The 26,754-nt window shown below is 36.8% G+C and overlaps 1 protein-coding gene across 1 annotated transcript in view; it reads right to left on the reverse strand.

Moving 5' to 3' along the window:
• LOC122806230 (copine-8-like) overlaps positions 1-26,754 on the reverse strand; it is a 4,689,459-nt gene that overhangs the window by 3,283,485 nt on the left and 1,379,220 nt on the right. The window contains exon 5 of the mRNA XM_044076480.1: positions 4,654-4,693. Coding sequence (XP_043932415.1) covers positions 4,654-4,693 — 40 coding nt within the window. The remainder of the gene's footprint in view (positions 1-4,653; positions 4,694-26,754) is intronic.

Genomic DNA, 26,754 nt, shown 5'->3' on the forward strand with positions numbered 1-26,754 from the left:
CTCCCAGAGAATAAGAGGTGACCTCTGAAAAGGAAACAGAACCTGATGGCCCTTCTTGTCCTAATAAATAACATTTGATGGCATTGACTGGAAACATTAAACACACATCTGGACAGGAGAAGTGCACAGTTTGTGAAAGATCCAGCCACCCTGCCTGACGACCTCAAAACAAAAGTCTATTTAGATTGGACTTGTTGACATAATTTAAATTCATCAGTACATACTTTTATTTATTAAGAGACCCCTGCACCTTCCCTTCTATAATAACATGCTTTGAGTTCAATAAATTCATCCCTGGTTGGCACCTATGCCTCTAAAAGACATAGGTCCTGGCAGCCTGTAATTGTTTCATCTCCAAAGCCTCTGCTTGTACTTATCAAGGGTACCAGAACGTGTCAGAGATTTGAGATGCATGGCTAGACTTAAAAAATCCCTCGTGGTCATTAGCCTAATAAACACCTATAAACCTATAAAAGTTGTAAGTTATATTTCTTCATCAAGAAAATGGACTCTGATCAAATGGTCACTAACCAAGTGCCAAGTGTAAGAGATTCACAGCACATTACTTTAATCACTGTCCAATGGTCATCAACCAAGTAAACAAGCACCAACTGTAAGGGACACACAGTCCCCTGGTTTGTTCCATATGCTTCATCATTAAACTCAGTCCTAAAATGACATGCTTCTATTAATGTAACTTCCAGTAAAAGAAAGCCACACTTGTGTAACACATACTAGGTACATGGCTAGGAGAAAGATTTCTTGTCACTGTATGTTCTGGGCAATTTTCAAAGATATAGTCTCGCATCACTCCAGTCCACCTGTATTAAATTCAGTTTATCATCCACATATGATTTCCAACTCATCTTTGAGGGGCTTATAAAGTAAATGGCCACTGCAAGATAATAAAAAAAAAAGACCTCTTACCTTATTCGAGTCCCCCAAAGATGCCTAAAAATAAAAAAAAGAAAACGTTTTAACAGGTAGTTGAATAGCAACGTTCATTGTACTCTAACAGTGGTACAGTCCGTGCCACCTTTAAGTTAAAGGAGGTGCGAGAGCAGTAAACGTATTCATCAGAGGAAAAGATGATGCACTAGTAGTTTTACACCTCTTCTCCTGTAGGTGGCAGTCTGTGTAAACAGGCGTGCACAGTGCTGGATGGTACAGTTTATACAAGTGCCAACCATGTGTGACTACTACAGTTTCAAAATCGACCTCTGATGGCATGGCACAGAATTACTGTTATAGACCTTTGAATCCAGCAGCGTGCAGCAGGGCCACGTCTGAAAAGCAGTTGCATGCTTTCCCAAGGCAAGCTCTGTGGCAGGCTTAGTTATCTGCTTTCAAGGCATCCCTTAGTCACTTGGCTGCAGAATGTCTTTTAACAAATGACTATGGGTGCAAAGCAGATACTGAAGGTATTTCACTTCAGCAGTGGGATTCTCGATGAATGAAAAGTGCAGGCATAATGCACTGGTGCATTGTTCCAGTGCCACATAAGACACGTTATTCTGTAACATGTCACATGCACTAGTAATGTAAATAAGCATGACAAATGAGGCTACCAAAATGAATATATTGTAGTACATGGAGCAGGCTTGTTATAGTTAAAAATTATTAAATAGCCATAAACAGCAAAGTTATTAGGCATGAAATCTCCAGATATAAGCTTAGTATTGTGTGGTTCATTTACAAGAACCTTAAACTTGGAAAGGTTCAAAATTGGTCATGCACAGACATGAATGACTGCAGAACTTAAAGAATGAAAAAAGAGTCTGTCAGCAAAAGAGTGTTAGGGGACATGACATAACATATCAAAGCCTGCAATCAATTTCTGTTCCTTACCATTTCTCTAAGTAATTAACATCACCTTGTGTGGGAGGTTACAGACACAAGGTGTGGGGTTTGATACTCACATGGGGTATCTGGCTAGGCTTAAAATGGCTCACGAGGGGAGTTAGTCTAGTACTAATCTATGAAGTCTATGAACTATGAACAAAGAAAATGCCTACTACTAGGAAAGTAGAAAAAAGACATAATGCTACCAAGAGGGGGATCTGTTAAACAAAATTAGTTGCTGACGTTCAGACTCTGGAAGAAATAAAGGTCACATTCACACTAAACCAGCTTCAACTGTGACTTCCCGTGGCCTCAGCCTGACCCTAAACTCCTTCACTGCAAAAACGTGGTACCAGAAATGTCTCAGACTGCTGCCAGTCCTGACTATATTCATAAGCAGTTGGTGAAAAAAAAAGCTAGCCGGAGGCTTTACACTTACAGGAAGCTCCATGTACTACAAAGCATTATGATTGGATCACTGATCACAACTTCAGTCGGTTATACATTTGAGAAATAGATTACATTTCACCTCTCAAGCCTTGTTCTTCAGGTGATTTTCTGAAATCCATTTCTCAAACACATAGCAAACCTGTTAATGACTGGCAACCCAATGCTAATCCTCTGTGTTGATTAAACTTGGTCAGTAATGAGCTATATCAGCATGGTCACTGCAATGACTCTCATGCAATAATGGTTTAAGTTGTGTTGTTAATACAATTAGACTGGTTTATTGTCACTGTGTGGTTCTCATACAATATAAATGCATTTAGCATCATGCTTAGAGAAGCAACAGTGACCTGTTCAATGCCCTGGCATGCAACGAAGGGCACTACCACTGATCATGGGGCAACAATGCATGTTAACTACCTCCAGCTGTAGTCACACAAGAAGAATCCCTTGGCTGGCACATACTGCCTGTGTCACTAAGGTGCAATGTTAGTGCCATATGGAATGAAACAGCATATAGCCTAATCGAAGTCTGCTGCCAGCAGCTACTGCTAAGAGGCACTGTTCTTATTAACACTTCTTTTCTCCCAGAAGCACTTCTGATCACATATAGCACATGTTATGTTAAAGGTGTGTTTAAGTCCTGTTCTGCCATCATGGTTAATATACCTGGACAATAGTTACAAATACATATACAGCATTCAGTGCCTGCCCGATCCACACCATTAGAGCAGTCCTACCGGTCAGACAATTCTTCACTGTCCACTGAAGTACTCAACAGTATTGTAATCCCCACTCAGACCTATATGTCTGGACGTTCAGCTACACCTGTTCTGTCAGACAGCATAAAATGGGTGGTTATAAATAATGTAAATGTCTTTCAGTTATTACCAATTATTTGAGAATATTCTTAGCTTTTGTATTACTGCATGCTCCTTGATTTGGACCTTTGAAAACATTTAAGATTTGTGGACTACATAAGTGCTCAGTCCGCAGGGGTTTACTGTTGAATGGTACCCACAATGCCAATCAGTAAACTGTTAGGTATTCCTACTACAATTCTCCTCAGTGGCCTATAAAGGGGGAGTCTTCTGCATTAGTGCTGGAACTAATATTTAAACATAAGAGAGCAAACCTGTTAAAATAAGTAGATGATATGTAAAGGAGCAGAAGTCCATGAAGGTTTCCAGCACAAATGAGATAAACCGTGGAATAATTTTAATTGAAAATAACTAAGGCAGCATGGAAAAATAGGCTTCCATGCAGTTAAGAAATGAAAACTCAAGACAGAATTATATAACAGAAGAGATAATGAAGAATTTAAGAATAATAATGCATGAGAAAAATTCCATTAAATATTGTCATTAAATAAATGGAAAAACAAAATAAAAAAATGTTTAGATATTCTATGTGCACAATTTAATAAAAAAGGAATATAGTATATCATTAGACAAAATAAAAGGAAAAATAACTGAAATATTAGGGATGGAAAGTATAAGTTATGAACACAAGGATGTCAGTTTATATGTTAAAGAACAGGGGATCTAATCTATGAACCTATAAAAAGAAACAGATGGAGAAGTACCCATGTTCGAAAGAAATGAAAGGTACAAGGATGACAAAGGAATGAAATCAATACCAGAAGTACTGGCACATGAACAATAGCCAGCTGGTGTTGTCACGAACATAATCCCTGGTGGCATGATCTGATGAACTTACTGAAGATTTACAATAACTTAAGGTGTTTTATTCAACAACTAAATCACTACATGCTGGGGAGGGTAAAAAGCATGACTTTGTACTACTCATAAAGTCTAGTGAGCTGGAGGTCAACCAATTCTTTGCCACTCATTTGTAACAACCACTGCACACTCTGTTATACTATTCAGCACCTCACCTGGTGGTCACTCTCAGTGACCAGCAGTGTGCTCATTCCAGTCTTTCATTCACCTATAAGCCACGGCAAAGTATTAACCACTCCACTTTCCTGCTTACCATCCTTCAGCAATGAGCTTGCAGGGCAGCAGGAAACAACTAAAATATCTCTGCCTAAAAACCTGTATGAGATAGAATTATTATTATGGTCTGGGGAGCTGGCCAAGTGTGTTCAGCTTATGTCTACCCCTGGACATTGACATCACTGTGAGTCAGGTGACTATGGTGGGCATGGTAACTTGGCCTCCATGTTATACACTGACTTTTCCATCACATTTTGCTGGTCACAGATACATAACTGAACTCTATTAGTTTACAAAGCCATGCAGATGTATGTAATAGTAATAAATAAGAACACTTCTGATACATCAAAGAAGTGTGCCTGTTCTAGCCACACTAGGGATGCAAGCCAACTGTGTAGTAACTTACATGCTTTGATAAATCCGGGCTTTTAGAATCCACATCGTATCTAGAGAGAAGGAGAAAGAGAAACTGAAATAAATGTCATAACGAAAAGTGAGTTAAGTGTCACTTAGCATTTCTGAAACTATTTAACCTACATACTCCATGGACTGTACTAGTCTGTGTGTGCAGAAGGTGCCCTCCTCTTCCTTTCTTTCGCTCCTTTGCTTCTTGTTACCTCAAGGGGCAATAGCATCTGAACATTCTATACAATACTAAAGTGTAATAAAGACAGTGGAATGGAGCTTGGTGTTATTTTATATAGTCTGAACCTTCTATACAATACTAAAGTGTAATAAAGACAGTGGAATGGAGCTTGGTGTTATTTTATATAGTCTGAACCTTCTATACAATACTAAAGTGTAATAAAGACAGTGGAATGGAGCTTGGTGTTGTTTTATATAGTCTGAACTTTCTATACAATACTAAAGTGTAATAAAGACAGTGGAATGGAGCTTGGTGTTGTTTTATATAGTCTGAACTTTCTATACAATACTAAAGTGTAATAAAGACAGTGGAATGGAGCTTGGTGTTGTTTTATATAGACTGAACTTTCTATACTATACTAAAGTGTAATAAAGATATTGGAACGGAGCTTGGTGTTGTTTTATATAGTCTGAACTTTCTATACAATACTAAAGTGTAATAAAGACAGTGGAACGGAGCTTGGTGTTGTTTTATATAGTCTGAACTTTCTATACAATACTAAAGTGTAATAAAGACAGTGGAACGGAGCTTGGTGTTGTTTTATATAGTCTGAACTTTCTATACAATACTAAAGTGTAAGAAAGACAGTGGAACGGAGCTTGGTGCTGTTTTATATAGTCTGAAATTTCTATACAATACTAAAGTGTAATAAAGGCAGTGGAATGGAGCTTGGTGTTGTTTTATATAGTCTGAACTTTCTATACAATACAAAAGTGTAATAAAGACAGTGGAACTGAGCTTGGTGTTGTTTTATATAGTCTGAACTTTCTATACAATACTAAAGTGTAATAAAGACAGTGGAACGGAGCTTGGTGTTGTTTTATATAGTCTGAACTTTCTATACAATACTAAAGTGTAATAAAGACAGTGGAACAGAGCTTGGTGTTGTTTTATATAGTCTGAAATTTCTATACAATACTAAAGTGTAATAAAGACAGTGGAACGGAGCTTGGTGTTGTTTTATGTAGTCTGAACTTTCTATACAATACTAAAGTGTAATAAAGACAGTGGAACGGAGCTTGGTGTTGTTTTATATAGTCTGAAATTTCTATACAATACTAAAGTGTAATAAAGACAGTGGAACGGAGCTTGGTGTTGTTTTATGTAGTCTGAACTTTCTATACAATACTAAAGTGTAATAAAGACAGTGAAACGGAGCTTGGTGTTGTTTTATATAGTCTGAACTTTCTATACAATACTAAAGTGTAATAAAGACAATGGAACGGAGCTTGGTGCTGTTTTATATAGTCTGAACTTTCTATACAATACTAAAGTGTAATAAAGACAGTGGAACGGAGCTTGGTGTTGTTTTATATAGTCTGAACTTTCTATACAATACTAAAGTGTAAGAAAGACTGTGGAATGGAGCTTGGTGCTGTTTTATATAGTCTGAACTTTCTATACAATACTAAAGTGTAATAAAAACAGTGGAATGGAGCTTGGTGTTGTTTTATATAGTCTGAACTTTCTATACAATACTAAAGTGTAATAAAGACAGTGGAACAGAGCTTGGTGTTGTTTTATATAGTCTGAACTTTCTATACAATACTAAAGTGTAATAAAGACAGTGGAATGGAGCTTGGTGTGGTTTTATATAGTCTGAACTTTCTATACAATACTAAAGTGTAATAAAGACAGTGTAACAGAGCTTGGTGTTGTTTTATATAGTCTGAACTTTCTATACAATACTAAAGTGTAATAAAGACAGTGGAACAGAGCTTTGTGTTGTTTTATATACTGTGAACTTTCTATACAATACTAAAGCGTAATAAAGACAGTGGAACAGAGCTTGGTGTTGTTTTATATAGTCTGAACTTTCTATACAATACTAAAGTGTAATAAAGACAGTGGAATGGAGCCTGGTGTTGTTTTATATAGTCTGAACTTTCTATACAATACCAAAGTGTAATAAAGACAGTGTAACAGAGCTTGGTGTTGTTTTATATAGTCTGAACTTTCTATACAATACTAAAGTGTAATAAAGACAGTGGAACGGAGCTTGGTGTTGTTTTATGTAGTCTGAACTTTCTATACAATACTAAAGTGTAATAAAGACAGTGGAACGGAGCTTGGTGCTGTTTTATATAGTCTGAACTTTCTATACAATACTAAAGTGTAATAAAGACAGTGGAACGGAGCTTGGTGTGGTTTTATATAGTCTGAAATTTCTATACAATACTAAAGTGTAATAAAGACAGTGGAATGGAGCCTGGTGTTGTTTTATATAGTCTGAACTTTCTATACAATACTAAAGTGTAATAAAGACAGTGGAATGGAGCCTGGTGTTGTTTTATATAGTCTGAACTTTCTATACAATACAAAAGTGTAATAAAGACAGTGGAACAGAGCTTGGTGTTGTTTTATGTAGTCTGAACTTTCTATACAATACTAAAGTGTAATAAAGACAGTGGAACGGAGCTTGGTGTTGTTTTATATAGTCTGAACTTTCTATACAATACTAAAGTGTAATAAAGACAGTGGAACGGAGCTTGGTGTTGTTTTATATAGTCTGAACTTTCTATACAATACTAAAGTGTAATAAAGGCAGTGGAATGGAGCTTGGTGTTATTTTATATAGACTCAACTTTCTATACAATACTAAAGTGTAATAAAGACAGTGGAACAGAGCTTGGTGTTGTTTTATGTAGTCTGAAATTTCTATACAATACTAAAGTGTAATAAAGACAGTGGATCAGAGCTTGGTGTTGTTTTATGTAGTCTGAACTTTCTATACAATACTAAAGTGTAATAAAGACAGTGGAACGGAGCTTGGTGTTGTTTTATGTAGTCTGAAATTTCTATACAATACTAAAGTGTAATAAAGACAGTGGAACGGAGCTTGGTGTTGTTTTATGTAGTCTGAACTTTCTATACAATACTAAAGTGTAATAAAGACAGTGGAACGGAGCTTGGTGTTGTTTTATATAGTCTGAACTTTCTATACAATACTAAAGTGTAATAAAGACAGTGGAACAGAGCTTGGTGTTGTTTTATATAGTCTGAAATTTCTATACAATACTAAAGTGTAATAAAGACAGTGGAATGGAGCTTGGTGTTGTTTTATATAGTCTGAACTTTCTATACAATACTAAAGTGTAATAAAGACAGTGGAACGGAGCTTGGTGTTGTTTTATGTAGTCTGAATTTCTATACAATACTAAAGTGTAATAAAGACAGTGGAACAGAGCTTGGTGTTGTTTTATGTAGTCTGAACTTTCTATACAATACTAAGGTGTAATAAAGACAGTGGAATGGAGCTTGGTGTTATTTTATATAGTCTGAACTTTCTATACAATACTAAAGTGTAATAAAGACAGTGGAACGGAGCTTGGTGCTGTTTTATATAGTCTGAACTTTCTATACAATACTAAAGTGTAATAAAGACAGTGTATCGGAGCTTGGTGTTGTTTTATATAGTCTGAACTTTCTATACAATACTAAAGTGTAATAAAGACAGTGGAACGGAGCTTGGTGCTGTTTTATATAGGCTGAACTTTCTATACAATACTAAAGTGTAATAAAGACAGTGGAACGGAGCTTGGTGCTGTTTTATATAGTCTGAACTTTCTATACAATACTAAAGTGTAAGAAAGACTGTGGAATGGAGCTTGGTGCTGTTTTATATAGTCTGAACTTTCTATACAATACTAAAGTGTAATAAAAACAGTGGAATGGAGCTTGGTGTTGTTTTATATAGTCTGAACTTTCTATACAATACTAAAGTGTAATAAAGACAGTGGAACAGAGTTTGGTGTTGTTTTATATAGTCTGAACTTTCTATACAATACTAAAGTGTAATAAAGACAGTGGAATGGAGCTTGGTGTGGTTTTATATAGTCTGAACTTTCTATACAATACTAAAGTATAATAAAGACAGTGGAAGAGAGCTTGGTGTTGTTTTATATAGTCTGAACTTTCTATACAATACTAAAGTATAATAAAGACAGTGGAAGAGAGCTTGGTGTTGTTTTATATAGTCTGAACTTTCTATACAATACTAAAGTGTAATAAAGACAGTGGAACAGAGCTTGGTGTTGTTTTATATAGTCTGAACTTTCTATACAATACTAAAGTGTAATAAAGACAGTAGAACTGAGCTTGGTGTTGTTTTATATAGTCTGACATTTTTATACAATACTAAAGTGTAATAAAGACAGGGGAACGGAGCTTGGTGTTATTTTATATAGTCTGAACCTTCTATACAATACTAAAGTGTAATAAAGACAGTGGAATGGAGCTTGGTGTTGTTTTATATAGTCTGAACTTTCTATACAATACTAAAGTGTAATAAAGACAGTGGAATGGAGCTTGGTGTTGTTTTATATAGTCTGAACTTTCTATACAATACTAAAGTGTAATAAAGACAGTGGAATGGAGCTTGGTGTTGTTTTATATAGACTGAACTTTCTATACTATACTAAAGTGTAATAAAGATATTGGAACGGAGCTTGGTGTTGTTTTATATAGTCTGAACTTTCTATACAATACTAAAGTGTAATAAAGACAGTGGAACGGAGCTTGGTGTTGTTTTATGTAGTCTGAACTTTCTATACAATACTAAAGTGTAATAAAGACAGTGGAATGGAGCTTGGTGTTGTTTTATATAGTCTGAACTTTCTATACAATACTAAAGTGTAATAAAGACAGTGGAACGGAGCTTGGTGTTGTTTTATATAGTCTGAACTTTTTTTACAATACTAAAGTGTAAGAAAGACAGTGGAACGGAGCTTGGTGTTGTTTTATATAGTCTGAACTTTCTATACAATACAAAAGTGTAATAAAGACAGTGGAACTGAGCTTGGTGTTGTTTTATATAGTCTGAACTTTCTATACAATACTAAAGTGTAATAAAGACAGTGGAACGGAGCTTGGTGTTGTTTTATATAGTCTGAACTTTCTATACAATACTAAAGTGTAATAAAGACAGTGGAACAGAGCTTGGTGTTGTTTTATATAGTCTGAAATTTCTATACAATACTAAAGTGTAATAAAGACAGTGGAACGGAGCTTGGTGTTGTTTTATTTAGTCTGAACTTTCTATACAATACTAAAGTGTAATAAAGACAGTGAAACGGAGCTTGGTGTTGTTTTATATAGTCTGAACTTTCTATACAATACTTAAGTGTAATAAAGACAATGGAACGGAGCTTGGTGTTGTTTTATATAGTCTGAACTTTCTATACAATACTAAAGTGTAATAAAGACAGTGGATCGGAGCTTGGTGTTGTTTTATATAGTCTAAACTTTCTATACAATACTAAAGTGTAATAAAGACAGTGGAACGGAGCTTGGTGTTGTTTTATATAGTCTGAACTTTCTATACAATACTAAAGTGTAATAAAGACAGTGGAACGGAGCTTGGTGCTGTTTTATATAGTCTGAACTTTCTATACAATACTAAAGTGTAATAAAGACAGTGGAACGGAGCTTGGTGTTGTTTTATATAGTCTGAACTTTCTATACAATACTAAAGTGTAAGAAAGACTGTGGAATGGAGCTTGGTGCTGTTTTATATAGTCTGAACTTTCTATACAATACTAAAGTGTAATAAAAACAGTGGAATGGAGCTTGTTGTTGTTTTATATAGTCTGAACTTTCTATACAATACTAAAGTGTAATAAAGACAGTGGAACAGAGCTTGGTGTTGTTTTATATAGTCTGAACTTTCTATATAATACTAAAGTGTAATAAAGACAGTGGAATGGAGCTTGGTGTGGTTTTATATAGTCTGAACTTTCTATACAATACTAAAGTGTAATAAAGACAGTGTAACAGAGCTTGGTGTTGTTTTATATAGTCTGAACTTTCTATACAATACTAAAGTGTAATAATGACAGTGGAACGGAGCTTTGTGTTGTTTTATATAGTGTGAACTTTCTATACAATACTAAAGTGTAATAAAGACAGTGGAACAGAGCTTGGTGTTGTTTTATATAGTCTGAACTTTCTATACAATACTAAAGTGTAATAAAGACAGTGGAATGGAGCCTGGTGTTGTTTTATATAGTCTGAACTTTCTATACAATACCAAAGTGTAATAAAGACAGTGTAACAGAGCTTGGTGTTGTTTTATATAGTCTGAACTTTCTATACAATACTAAAGTGTAATAAAGACAGTGGAACAGAGCTTGGTGTTGTTTTATGTAGTCTGAACTTTCTATACAATACTAAAGTGTAATAAAGACAGTGGAACGGAGCTTGGTGTTGTTTTATATAGTCTGAACTTTCTATACAATACTAAAGTGTAATAAAGACAGTGGAACGGAGCTTGGTGTTGTTTTATATAGTCTGAACTTTCTATACAATACTAAAGTGTAATAAAGGCAGTGGAATGGAGCTTGGTGTTATTTTATATAGTCTGAACTTTCTATACAATACTAAAGTGTAATAAAGACAGTGGAACAGAGCTTGGTGTTGTTTTATGTAGTCTGAAATTTCTATACAATACTAAAGTGTAATAAAGACAGTGGATCAGAGCTTGGTGTTGTTTTATGTAGTCTGAACTTTCTATACAATACTAAAGTGTAATAAAGACAGTGGAACGGAGCTTGGTGTTGTTTTATGTAGTCTGAAATTTCTATACAATACTAAAGTATAATAAAGACAGTGGAACGGAGCTTTGTGTTGTTTTATGTAGTCTGAACTTTCTATACAATACTAAAGTGTAATAAAGACAGTGGAACGGAGCTTGGTGTTGTTTTATATAGTCTGAACTTTCTATACAATACTAAAGTGTAATAAAGTCAGTGGAACAGAGCTTGGTGTTGTTTTATATAGTCTGAACTTTCTATACAATACTAAAGTGTAATAAAGACAGTGGAATGGAGCTTGGTGTTGTTTTATATAGTCTGAACTTTCTGTACAATACTAAAGTGTAATAAAGACAGTGGAACGGAGCTTGGTGTTGTTTTATGTAGTCTGAATTTCTATACAATACTAAAGTGTAATAAAGACAGTGGAACAGAGCTTGGTGTTGTTTTATGTAGTCTGAACTTTCTATACAATACTAAGGTGTAATAAAGACAGTGGAATGGAGCTTGGTGTTATTTTATATAGTCTGAACTTTCTATACAATACTAAAGTGTAATAAAGACAGTGGAACGGAGATTGGTGCTGTTTTATATAGTCTGAACTTTCTATACAATACTAAAGTGTAATAAAGACAGTGTATCGGAGCTTGGTGTTGTTTTATATAGTCTGAACTTTCTATACAATACTAAAGTGTAATAAAGACAGTGGAACGGAGCTTGGTGCTGTTTTATATAGTCTGAACTTTCTATACAATACTAAAGTGTAATAAAGACAGTGGAACAGAGCTTGGTGCTGTTTTATATAGTCTGAACTTTCTATACAATACTAAAGTGTAAGAAAGACTGTGGAGTGGAGCTTGGTGCTGTTTTATATAGTCTGAACTTTCTATACAATACTAAAGTGTAATAAAAACAGTGGAATGGAGCTTGGTGTTGTTTTATATAGTCTGAACTTTCTATACAATACTAAAGTGTAATAAAGACAGTGGAACAGAGTTTGGTGTTGTTTTATATAGTCTGAACTTTCTATACAATACTAAAGTGTAATAAAGACAGTGGAATGGAGCTTGGTGTGGTTTTATATAGTCTGAACTTTCTATACAATACTAAAGTATAATAAAGACAGTGGAAGAGAGCTTGGTGTTGCTTTATATAGTCTGAACTTTCTATACAATACTAAAGTGTAATAAAGGCAGTGGAATGGAGGTTGGTGTTGTTTTATATAGTCTGAACTTTCTATACAATACTAAAGTGTAATAAAGACAGTGGAACAGAGCTTGGTGTTGTTTTATATAGTCTGAACTTTCTATACAATACTAAAGTGTAATAAAGACAGTGGAATGGAGCTTGGTGTTGTTTTATATAGTCTGAACTTTCTATACAATACTAAAGTGTAATAAAGACAGTGGAACAGAGCTTGGTGTTGTTTTATATAGTCTGAACTTTCTATACAATACTAAAGTGTAATAAAGACAGTGGAACAGAGCTTGGTGTTGTTTTATGTAGTCTGAACTTTCTATACAATACTAAAGTGTAATAAAAACAGTGGAATGGAGCTTGGTGTTGTTTTATATAGTCTGAACTTTCTATACAATACTAAAGTGTAATAAAGGCAGTGGAACGGAGCTTGGTGTTGTTTTATGTAGTCTGAACTTTCTATACAATACTAAAGTGTAATAAAGGCAGTGGAACGGAGCTTGGTGTGGTTTTATATAGTCTGAACTTTCTATACAATACTAAAGTGTAATAAAGACAGTGTAACAGAGCTTGGTGTTGTTTTATATAGTCTGAACTTTCTATACAATACTAAAGTGTAATAAAGACAGTGGAACAGAGCTTGGTGTTGTTTTATGTAGTCTGAAATTTCTATACAATACTAAAGTTTAATAAAGACAGTGGATCAGAGCTTGGTTTTATTTTATGTAGTCTGAACTTTCTATACAATACTAAAGTGTAATAAAGACAGTGGAACGGAGCTTGGTGTGGTTTTATATAGTCTGAACTTTCTATACAATACTAAAGTGTAATAAAGACAGTGGAACGGAGCTTGGTTTTTTTTTATATAGTCTGAACTTTCTATACAATACTAAGGTGTAATAAAGACAGTGGAATGGAGCTTGGTGTTGTTTTATATAGTCTGAACTTTCTATACAATACTAAAGTGTAATAAAGACAGTGGAACGGAGCTTGGTGTTTTTTTATATAGTCTGAACTTTCTATACAATACTAAAGTGTAATAAAGACAGTGGAACGGAGCTTGGTGTTGTTTTATGTAGTCTGAACTTTCTATACAATACTAAAGTGTAATAAAGACAGTGGAACGGAGCTTGGTGTTGTTTTATATAGTCTGAACTTTCTATACAATACTAAAGTGTAATAAAGACAGTGGAACAGAGCTTGGTGTTGTTTTATATAGTCTGAACTTTCTATACAATACTAAAGTGTAATAAAGGCAGTGGAACGGAGCTTGGTGTTGTTTTATATAGTCTGAACTTTCTATACAATTCTAAAGTGTAATAAAGACAGTGTAACGGAGCTTTGTGTTGTTTTATATAGTGTGAACTTTCTATACAATACTAAAGTTTAATAAAGACAGTGGAACAGAGCTTGGTGTTGTTTTATATAGTCTGAACTTTCTATACAATACTAAAGTGTAATAAAGACAGTGGAACAGAGCTTGGTGTTGTTTTATATAGTCTGAACTTTCTATACAATACTAAAGTGTAATAAAGACAGTGTAACGGAGCTTTGTGTTGTTTTATATAGTCTGAACTTTCTATACAATACCAAAGTGTAATAAAGACAGTGTAACAGAGCTTGGTGTTGTTTTATATAGTCTGAACTTTCTATACAATACTAAAGTGTAATAAAGACAGTGGAACGGAACTTGGTGTTGTTTTATATAGTCTGAACTTTCTATACAATACTAAAGTGTAATAAAGACAGTGGAACGGAGCTTGGTGTTGTTTTATGTAGTCTGAATTTCTATACAATACTAAAGTGTAATAAAGACAGTGGAACGGAGCTTGGTGTTGTTTTATATAGTCTGAACTTTCTATACAATACTAAAGTGTAATAAAGAAAGTGAAACGGAGCTTGGTGTTGTTTTATATAGTCTGAACTTTCTATACAATACTAAAGTGTAATAAAGACAGTGGAACAGAGCTTGGTGTTGTTTTATGTAGTCTGAAATTTCTGTCTGCACAAGCCAAACCCATGCCCTACACATTAAAAATATATATATCTTGGGGCAGGCTTGTACATTTTAAAGAATTCAGCTTACATTCTTTGTAGTTTCTGAATGGTGCAAACCTACCTAAGGACACACTACTGTAATTACTCAATAAAAGCCAACATAATTTCAGGAATGTCTTGTGCTGCATTATTTTGTTAATATCAGGATGACAAAATATGTGTTGTGCCCATCTATCACATATTAGGACATGCTTAATACTTTCATGGCGGTACCAGTTTTCTCAAAATAATATGAAGAAGATGCAGAGATACTGTACAATGTACCTCCATCAGCCAAGTATACCTGGAAGCTGATTTGGCTTGCAGAAAAGGATCACAAACCACAACTACTCATAAACAGTTCTCCATGACAGGGTGCAACTATTTTACAACAGATTACAAGATGCTTCTGCAACCTAATGTGAATCCACAGAACACAGTATCAGGAAATGTCGAGAGAAAATAGCAGCCAAAACTGCTACTTCAGCAGGAAGTTGTTTCAGATCCCAAATGCAACTCACCATGTTTGCCTTAAGTGCAGCCATTTATCTCCAAAGATTCAATCCTCACCTCAGAAAAATCAGTTTAAATCACGTTTTAAAAACTTAGAATGCAGTTAATTGAAACAATAATAAAACTGGCTTTATAAAACCATTGCATGCACAATCATAATGAATAGTGTGGCACTGTGAGTAACTCTACTGCTTCACAACTCTTATGCATGATCACAGTAAATACTGTGGCACCATGGGTAACACTACTGCTTCATAACTCTTATGCACGATCACAGTAAATACTGTGGCACCATGGGTAACTCTACTGCTTCACAACTGCTGGTTTTCTAGTTCGGCTTTTTCGGTTGAGGTGCCTTCTATGAAGTTTGTACTCCCTCCTTGTGTCTTTGTCAGTTTTACCTAAGTCCTCCTGTTTCCTCTCACATAACAAACTCATATTGCTGGTGAGTTTGTGAGCCTCCATAGGTTCATAGGTTCATAGGTAGGTACTAGGCTATTCACCCTAGGGCCTATATAAGCCTACCCAAAAAGGTACTCTGGCTTTCACCACCAAAAAAATTATTTTCCTGTGCCCCTGTCAGGCAGAGCCACAGAAGTGATCTCCAGGGTGAATTTCCTATTTCCCATCCAATCATCAAGATTTTTCTTGAAGAGTGTTAATGAGGAGCTTTGCTTGATATAGGTAGGTAGTTTGTTCCAGAGTTTGGGAAGTCACTGGGATAGGAATCTATCCCTCCAGCATGTTCTGTTTATTGTGGTGACAAGGTTTAGGTTCCTAGAGCATGTAGCTCAGAGGGATTGGGATTTCTTTAAGTGGAGCATGTCCAACAGCTTTGGGTTTGATATAGCTTTGTATGTTCGGCAGAGATCGCCTCTGAGTAGGCAATAGGCAATGGAGTGAAGCTGGAGTTTTTTGAGACGGTTTGCATAAGGCATCTGTTTGAGGCCGGTAATCCTCTTTGTGAGGCATTTCTGTGGCCTTTCCAGTTGTACATGTCTTGTGAGGTATATACCAAAAGAGGCATTGTAGTCTATAATGGGGTCTACTGAGTGACGAGTAGAGGGGAACAATGACCTCTTTTTTCCTGGATGAGAAACGTTTTGTGATGAGATGTGCCATGTAGAAGGATTTCCTGACTACTGTGGTGAAGTGATTGTCAAAGGAGAGACTACTGTCCACCTGTGTCCCAAGGTCTCTTATCACACTTTCGGTGTTAAGTAGACTACCGCCTATGTGGTAGTTCATGGGTACAGAGTTTTTACCAAAAGGGATGACAATGCACTTTTTGGCATTGAGCTTGAGGCCATGGCTTTGACACCAGGCATCTGTTTCAGTGAGGCCCTTTTGTAGGATGTCCACATCGTTAGAAGTTTTGATTATGGCTCCTAGTTTGCAGTCATCTGTGAACTTCGTTAGCCAAAGACCACCTGTACTTCAGAGACGTAGATACCAAACAGGAGATGACCCAGGACTGAACCCTGTGGTACTCCACTTGTCACTGGTCTGAAGTCAGATTTGGAGTCTGTTACTTTCACAGTGTGAGTTCTGTCAGTGAGCCAATTGGCATCCCATCTTGTGACATAGGGATTTATACCTAGTTTAGTGAGTTTATCTATAATTCCAGAGTGGGGGATGGTGTCGAAAGCCTTGGTGAGATCTAGATAGGCTGTGTGAACCACCTTATCCTCATCTACGGCTTTGGTGACTGCTTCAAAGAAGTCTATCAGGTTTAGGAGACATGATCTGCCTTTTACAAACCCGAACTGAGTGGGGTTCAGAGTTTGGGGATTACCAATGTCTTTGTGTATAAGTTCTATGATGATACGTTCCATGGCCTTGCAGACCAGGCTCATCAGGCTAATGGGGCGGTAGTCCCCAGGGTCTGTGGTGGCTCCCCATTTGTGGAATGGGAAACCGTCACTGTGTGCTGCTCAGTGGGCACAAAGCCTGAGGTGAGGCTATGATTGAACATAGTACTTAGGTGGGGTGCCAGTTTGTTCTGTAGTTTATGTAGAACGCAGCCTGGGATATTGTCAGGTCCCATGGATGCTGTGTTCTTGGCTTTGGAGAGTGTGGTTTTTACCTGTGCAGCCATGATTACAGAACTTTGCATTCTGCCGGTATAGAGATGGGTCCTTTAGGGGGTGAGAGGGGGGTAAAGTTAACACTGAACCTATCTGCCAGGATGTTGGCAATATCAGTTGGTTCTGTATATTTAGTGCCATTGTGCTGTAACTCAGAGCAGATCTGAGTGTTGCCATTGAGATTCTTGACATAGCTATAGAATGCTTTGTGGTTGTCTTTAGAATCAGTGGCAATTTTGTTTTCATAACTAGCTTTGGAGGATTTTATGAGGGATCTCAGCTTCTTACTGAGGCTGACCAGGGAGTTCCTCCAATCATGGGATTTCACTCTTTTTTTGCAACAGTTCCTTCCTTCTGTTGTAGAGCTTATTTATGGCAGGAGACCACTAGATTGGCTTCCTTTTTTTGGAGGATAGCATCTTGGTTCTGTTAGGGATAGCACGATTCATGCACTCGTGTAAGTGCTTATAAATTGCATTTGTGTAGGATTCAACAGTCGTACCTCTATTATCTGTCTGCATGGGTGTTGTGAAGTTTGCCACTTCTGTCTTAAGAAGTGTGAAGTTGGCTTTGGAGAAATGTTTTACAGTTGTTTCCCTAATGGGGGGGTGGAGATGGGATGAGCATGTCTAGGGTAATTAGCTTGTGGTCGGATCTGACCAACAAGGAATTAATCTCTGGTGTGGAGCAACAGTTGCCCATATTGGTAAAGACCACGTCTAGGATATTGCTGCCCCTGGTGGGGATGTGGATAAGTTGATCCAAGGCACTGGAATTTATGAATTCCCGAAAACATTGAGCAAAAGAGTTGGCACATGAGTAGTTTTCCCAGTTAATGGTGGGGTAGTTGAAATTGTCCATTATTAGGGTGTTGGTTGTACCCTAATATTTTCCAGTGTATCAAGAAATGAGGAGTGAGAATCCTGGGGCATGGTGGGGGATCTGTAGCAAGCTACAATTTGGATTGTGGTCATGCCCAGAGTTAGTAGCACTTGGATAATCTTGGATGCATTATGCTGAGCAACTTGCCTGGAGATGTGGATATCCTTAACGAATATGGATATGCCTCCGCCTTTAGTGTTTCGGTCCAGGGTAGGTGGCCGAAAGGTGTGGTATGAATTATAGCCTGATAATGCAGGGGTGCTCTCTGGAGCCTTGAACCAGGTCTCTGTCACTGCACAGATGTCGATGTTCTCCATTTTAAGGAGTGCCTCGAGTTAGTGCATTTTGAGGTTTAGACTTCTAGCATTAACTAGCATTACCCTCAGATTTTGCTTGCTTGTACCTGTTACAGTGGTGAATTTGTCATATGAACCTTGCCTATCAAAGGCAATATAAGTGTGTTAAGAGCCTTAGCCAGTATATGGAATCCCAAGGATGACAGGTGCAACCCATCTCTGGCAAAGCATCGTGGTCTGTCGATCATGTCATCCCAGGCAGACATACACTGGATCCCCTTAGAATGACATCAGAAACTTAGCCAATTGTTGAAGTAATTTTGCCCTTGTACTGTGGTATCATTCTGGGTGATGGCAGGATGCTACTCAGGGCTAGGGTCATACCTGTCTGAGCTACAAGATCGAAGAGCTCCTCCATGTCTCTTTTCATGTAGTCCAGGGAGGTACGTCTCAGGTCATTCACACCAACATGGACAATGACAGTTATATTTGTACTTGTTGTGGAGTGAACTGAGTGCGTGCATTATGTGGTGGATCCTGGCCCCCGACAGGCAGCTGACAGTAACTTTCTCCTTGTTTAGCCTGGTGAGTGGAACATCAGTGTGTCTGACTATAGAGTCAACTATGACTAGAGTGTTGGGTATGTTGTTATGCCTTATGAGCTGTGGTTGAGTGGCACACTGAGTTTGTGGGCTATGTGACATTTGGGTTGAGTTGGGGGTGGAGATTGCTTGTGTTTCTGCTTTGAAGGTCTCTGTTGCTTGAGCAGATTTTTAATGAGAGCCTCCAAGAATGTAGGTGTGTGTTTTGTGTTTCTATGTGTGTGCTTTGGCGATGAAAGTTTTGAGGGACTATGTGATTGTGATAGCATGTGTGTGTGTGTGTGTGTGTGTGTGTGTGTGTGTGTGTGTGTGTGTGTGTGTGTGTGTGTGTGTGTGTGTGTGTGTGTGTGTGTGTGTGCCCTGCAATAGGCTGGTACCTCATTCAGAATCAGTTTCACTACTTTCCACCACTGAGTCTCAGGACAGAATTTTTTATTGCTGAGACCCTTAAATAGGCTAAGTTGTTTTCTATTGTTGTTTTCAAGAATGTTTTTTTCTCTTTTTCCTTCTAGGTCCTTCAGTTTCAGTTGGACCTTGGTGATGAATGCACATTGCTTTTTGAACTGGCATAAAACAATGAGATCTGGATTATGAAACCAGATAGGGGGGTGGTGATTATGGACATTGCTGATTATTTAGGTAAGATGCTGAATGCTTTATACACAGGGGATACTTAAAATTAAAGTTTCTAGAAATTAGGTACATATTGCCTACCAAAAGGCAAATCTTTTTTTAAATGATTTGTCATTAAAACAATTGAGAGACTTAAATACCTTAGAGTTCTTGTTTAATAAATGTCCCCAGATAGAAGCAATTTTGGCACCCCCAAAGGCCACAAAGTTGTAGGAACCCCCCACCCCATTTGATTAAGAGTTAGTGCTAGTGATTTGAAAACTTGCCCCCTAGTAGTGTGTATTGATAGGAAGTTAAAATCCTTTATTTGAGCAACATACTCATATCCTCCATAACTCGTGGGATTTTCTGAGCAGATTTAATAATATTTCTTTTGGAGAGGATGCATTATTTGTCACTACCAATTACCTTTTTATGGTTATTCCACATGAACAAGGTGATATAGTTTGTAGAAGCTCTCACAAATAATGATTTTTTGACACAGAAAGATATCCATATTTTTGTGATGTTATGGAATTAGAACTGAAATATGATTTTGTATATTATGAAGGAGACATTATTAGGCTAAATAATGGTGTGCCCCCATTTTCACCAACCTGGTATTATATGTTCGTGAATTCTCCATATTTTAAATTTTGTTACTTATATATCATATTTTTGAATGACATTTGTGTTTTATGGACTGGTAGCCATGCTAAATTATTGAAATGTATTGAATACATAGAGGGTACCACTGCATTTTTTTTTATTTACTTATCAAATATATGATAGGCAGCTACAATATTTAGATAGTTCTATGTTTAAAAACCATGTACTCAAAAACTTTACCTCTAGAATATATTGAAACCCTATCTGCTCTACTCCTATTTATATTTTCATAGTGAGCATCCTTTTTGATTGTATGGTATGGTTGGCAAGATATGAAATAATATTTTATAGTAAGTGAACATATGATATGGTTTATTTAGTGGAATGTATTTGCTTGATTTTGACAAAAGAAGATGAACAAAAATTCATAAAAATAAAGGAAATTCAAGGCTTAATACGAACTTAGATATGTAATCAATTCAAAGGGCAGCCATAAGGCCTTCTTCAATCATCTCTGGAAGCTTAGAAATAGCCAACAACTCTTTAGTGAACTTATCTCCAGTGGTAACACCTTTACTGACCCCATAGGCATTGCTAACACTGTTGTGGACAAAATATCTTCCAGTTTCACCCTAGCAACACTTCTCTTGGTCCAGTCATTGTCCTTCAGACCTCCCCTGGGTCAAGTCATTTGGCATTTTAAAAGATCAAAAATACGATTTCTGTGAGTCCTGACATGTTTGGATGTCTGCTGAGAAGTGCTTTATCCCACCTAACAAAGCTCCAACATCATCTCTTCAGCTTGTATCACTTCTCGGGTTACATCCCCAAACTATGGAAAAGGCTTGTTGTAGTGCCTTGCCTAAAAGTCATCTCTCTACTGAATTTAGAAAAACATCATTTGGCACAAAAAGCAACTTTATTAGAAACCAGGAACAATGTTTAAAAAAATAAAAATGAACTAGCACCTCAACATGTCTTCAAGTTTCAAAAGTTTTAAATACAGTAAAGCACTTAAATAGTTCATCAATTAGAACATTACTAAATAGAACAACAGAATGCACCAGAATGCATATGAGTTTAAATGAAAAAAAAGCAAAAATAATCCAGTTGAAACAAATGAGTTCATAGAATAACAATAATTATAACAATAATAATAACAGTAAGCAAGCTGAATACAAAAATACACACATACTGACTTCTACAAAATGAGGTTCCAGGATACTTCCAAAACTGTTATATTAAATAGTTGATAATTTATTCATTATTAGGACCCTTTGCTTGAAAGTATTATAACTGAAAATAAACCAACCCTTCTCCTGTAATAACATATCAGAATAATCTAAATATAAATCAGGACATGTCAACACATACATTATAAAGAACCTCAATAAATCCAAATCCCTATTATGTTATTTGAAAAAATGTGATGCTACAGGGCTGGTAGAAGAATTATTCTTGACATCTTGTATTTACGTATACTTATCCTAAGTTGATGTATGGTCTTACCAATGTAAAACTTATTAGAGGAGCAAAGTAACCCACAATCACTATTTTTTGATAACAATTAAATGCTCCTGGAACTTTGAACAGCTTCCCATTAATGATGTGTGTAGTTCCTGATCCATGTAACTACAAGTAGTCCATCCCGTACACTGAGACTCCAAAACCTCACTCTCCATTTGTATGTGCACAATTCTACTTGCTATGCTAGGTGAATTTCTATATGAAATATTACATTTCAAATTCTTACATATCACATCCAATATAACAACATACCAATGTTTCCTCATGATACATGATACGCCTTCAACAAATGGAGCATAATGAGTCACAAAATATATATCCTCTCATTCCCCTTGATAATTCCCAAACACCTTTTCAGCATGTTTATATTGCTGAGTAAATTGGTTATCTCCATCTACAACCTTCTGCCATATGGTAATAAGAAGGCTGTAATTATAACCCCTAGATACTAAGCTATCAACTATATCCACAGAACTTGTCTGGAAATTAATCTCATCTGAACATAAAGTTCTAGTGCTACAGAATTCACCATGGGGAGAGATCTTATCAAGTGGCCAGGCTGTGCACTAGATGCAAACAAAAAAAGAATTCACTGAAGTTGCTTTTCTACATTGCATTGAATGTATTGTATCATTAATTATATATAACTCAACATCCAAATAATGAATGGTGTCATCATGTATGTTATAAGTAAAAAAGTAATCAAAGGTATTTTTCTGTACAACCTGCATAAGACCAACAAAATGTTCCTGTGAGCCCTGAGCTATACAAAATAAATCATCAATGTAGCATTTATTAAACACCACATTGTTGACAAAGTATTAGTCAGTACACAAAAAGGAGTATAAGGCTTAAAAAACTTTGGAAAGGGATAGATCTGCTGTAATAAAACTAGCTAATAAGGGGGAAATATAGTGGTGATGAACACTGATTTTTATAAGAAAATGGGTTTTATAGGTTCATAGGATGATACCAAGCTATTGGCCCAGAGGCCCTTATAAGCCTAGCAAATAATTTCACCCATGTTTCTACAAAGTCAGCAGCTGTTTCCCCTCTCTAGCAGGGAGACAGGTGGGATTCCAGGGGTGTATTTTCTGTTTCCCATCCAGTCATCCAGGTTCCTCTTAAAGAGGGCTAAAGGGCTACTCTACTTGACATGGAGAGTAGAACATAATCCATTACATTGTATTTTACTGACAGAGCCCATAGTGTTAAGGTAATTTATTACAGACAGAAGACTGTCACCAGTGGTACTCCACAGGACTCTGGCCTTGGCTCCTTCATCTTAGTCACATACATCTGTGACAATAAATTCAATATCAAGGAATTATTTATAGCCAAGTCTGTGGAGAATTGCAAACTAGGGGCAGTTATCAAATTACTATCTGATACTCACACTGTCTCTGTCAAGGGATGGACAAAACAAGTGCTCGCTAGGTTACTGATAGGTCATTCTCAATGCCAAGAAATGTACTATCACTTTCTCTGGAATATCTAACTGCATCATCACATACCAAGTAGGTAAAGTTCCGCTTATATTGATAAACTGTCCTTTAATCACCATTATCTGCTGAATTAGGAAATCGTTCCATCTTCCACAACATATACTCTTCGTAGTATGTCCTACAGCTTCAGCCTCACTGTACCCCTCCCTTAATAGGCCCATTACTGAGTAATGACCCCTTCAGCATGTACCTTATAGACCTCAACATTTCCATGTTTCCTCACCAGAATGATCTCACATCCTAATAACTTAATTACTCTGATAGACTGAAATCCCTGTCTCTATATGCAGTTTCATATTGGCTCCTGAGGGATGCTTTCTGCTTGCTCTAGAGACTTAAACCTATACTGACATGGCAGATGCTTAACCCAGAGCATTCCCCATTTCTAAGATAACCTTCTTTTTCATATCAAGCATTTTCCCTCTTTGGCTATCTTTAAAACTAGTATAGATGACTGGATGGATGACTACAAGTTTTCATCTGGGATGAGGGCACACGATAATTGGGGTGGCCCATCTTCTCATCCTCTTCTGTTTTTACCACCACAGGTCCAGCGTGAAGGCTGAGTAATTCATTCTCTTGGATATGTGGCAGGCAAATATATGCCAGATGACAGCCCTATGGCCATGATTGTTCCTTCCTGAGAAGCCTTATTGTTCTATTTCTTCCCCAACAGTGAGAGTCAGGTGGTGATAATCAGGTGGTATGGAGAAGGAGAGCTTGCTGGTCCTAAGAAATGCCCTGCTCTCCTCCAGTGGAGCAGCCCTATCCCTCACAAGGACTCTCAGGGCTATGCTTCCAATGCCTGTTGCAAGCACACTCTTCTGGCTGTGTGTACATTGGCAGACCATGATCAGGCCCTAGCTACATGGGTGCAAAACCTAGTGCTCACTCTAGGAATATTCAAGTGATGAGCGATAGCCAACTCCATCCCAATAAAGATAGACAAGCTGGCATTTGATACTTACTCCCACCCCCCTACAGCCAGCTTCATCAGACACTTGAGCTGCTAAGAAAACGGTGGTTGCCTGGAATATGGTCTGGACCTTATCTCCTTATGCCCCTAAATTGGTCATGGCTGAGCTTTGTAATGGTATCCTTGGCCATAAGCTATGTATATGCACCACTGAACATGTAAAAAGAATTTGAAAAATAGAAATTTCCACAGATCATCATAGCAATGTGCTGTTGTACTGAGCCCCCCCAAAAGGTCTGGATTTGTGTAGGTAGGGGAGGTGCTATTCTATTTCTAATACTGTTGGTGGGCGGGGGGGGGCTCTACCTCACAACTTCAGGGCCTGCAGGTAGAGCATGGCATGTGCTCACTGTCTATGTGGAGTATGCATTTCCTACTTTTGTCTTCCTTAGCTTTTTCAAAACACTCTGATGTGCTTGCATCTCTTGGTAAAGGCAGATCTATAGCTACTCAGCATATTATCTATATAAACTACTGCTCACTTTGTGGCAAGGTCAGTATATTATCTATATAAACTACTGGTCACTTTGTGGCAAGGTCAGCATATTATCTATATAAACTACTGGTCACTTTGTGGCAAGGTCAGCATATTATCTATATAAACTACTGGTCACTTTGTGGCAAGGTCAGCATATTATCTATATAAAGTACTGGTCACTTTGTGGCAAGGTCAGCATATTATCTATATAAACTACTGGTCACTTTGTGGCAAGGTCAGCATATTATCTATATAAACTACTGCTCACTTTGTGGCAAGGTCAGCATATTATCTATATATAATACTGGTCACTTTGTGGCAAGGTCAGTACATTATCTATATATAATATTGGTCACTTTGTGGCAAGGTCAGCATATTATCTATATAAACTACTGGCCACTTTGTGGCAAGGCCAGCATATTATCTATATAAACTACTGGTCACTTTGTGGCAAGGTCAGCATATTATCTATATAAACTACTGGTCACTTTGTGGCAAGGTCAGCATATTATCAATATAAACTACTGCTCCTTTGTGGCAAGGTCAGCATATTATCTATATAAACTACTGCTCCTTTGTGGCAAGGTCAGCATATTATCTATATATACTACTGGTCACTTTGTGGCAAGGTCAGCATATTATCTATATAAACTACTGGTCACTTTGTGGCAAGGTCAGCATATTATTTATATAAACTACTGCTCACTTTGTGGCAAGGTCAGCATATTATCTATATAAACTACTGCTCACTTTGTGGCAAGGTCAGCATATTATCTATATAAACTACTGGTCACTTTATGGCAAGGTCAGCATATTATCTATATAAGCTACTGCTCACTTTGTGGCAACGTTAGCATATTATCAATATAAACTACTGCTCACTTTGTGGCAAGGTCAGATATCTTCTATATAAACTACTGCTCACTTTGTAGCAAGGTCAGCATATTATCTATACAAACTACTGCTCACTTTGTGGCAAGGTCAGCATATTATGTATATATATACTACTGCTCACTTTGTGGCAAGGTAGACATATTATCTATATATACTACTGCTCACTTTGTGACAAGGTCAGCATATTATCTATATATACTACTGGTCACTTTGTAGCAAGGTCAGCATATCTATATATACTACTGCTCATTTTGTGGCAAGGTCAGCATATTATCTATATGTACTACTGCTCACTTTGTGGCAAGGTCAGCATATTATCTATATAAACTACTGGCCACTTTGTGGCAAGGTCAGCATATTATCTATATATACTACTGGTCACTTTGTGGTAAGGTCAGCATATTATCTATATAAACTATTGCACACTTTGTGGTAAGGTCAGCATATTATCTATATATACTACTCCTCACTTTGTGGCAAGGTCAGCATATTATCTACATATACTACTGGTCACTTTGTGGCAAGGTCAGCATATTATCTATATAAACTACTGCTCACTCTGTGGCAAGGTCAGCATATTATCTATATATACTACTCCTCACTTTGTGACAAGGTCAGCATATTATCTATATATACTACTCCTCACTTTGTGGCAAGGTCAGCATATTATCTATATAAACTATTGGTCACTTTGTGGCAAGGACAGCATATTATCTATGTAAACTACTGGTCACTTTGTGGCAAGGTCAGTATATTATCTATATAAACTACTGCTCACTTTGTGGCAAGGTCAGTATATTATCTATATAAAGGTCTATATTATATCATCGAACGCTTAAAAAAGCGAACGCTGATTGATCGACTTAATTTAAGCGAAAGCTTACAATCTCAAACTGTCAGATCAGCGATGTTTTTCCCAGGGAAAAAAATTGCTGATCCAAAACACATACACACAACACAAGCGCACTAAACAAACAGAAATCCACACACATATACCTAAAATCTGATACCTAACCCTACACTAAACTATGCACACACCACTAACTACCCACTAACCTTAACCCAAACCCTAACCGTAAGGTCCGTCACTATCGCACACTCACCTCACTCGCTCCC

This window comes from Protopterus annectens, chromosome 7.part0 (assembly GCF_019279795.1).
Source record: "Protopterus annectens isolate FY-2018-M chromosome 7.part0, PAN1.0, whole genome shotgun sequence".
Taxonomy (NCBI): Eukaryota; Metazoa; Chordata; order Ceratodontiformes; family Protopteridae; genus Protopterus; species Protopterus annectens.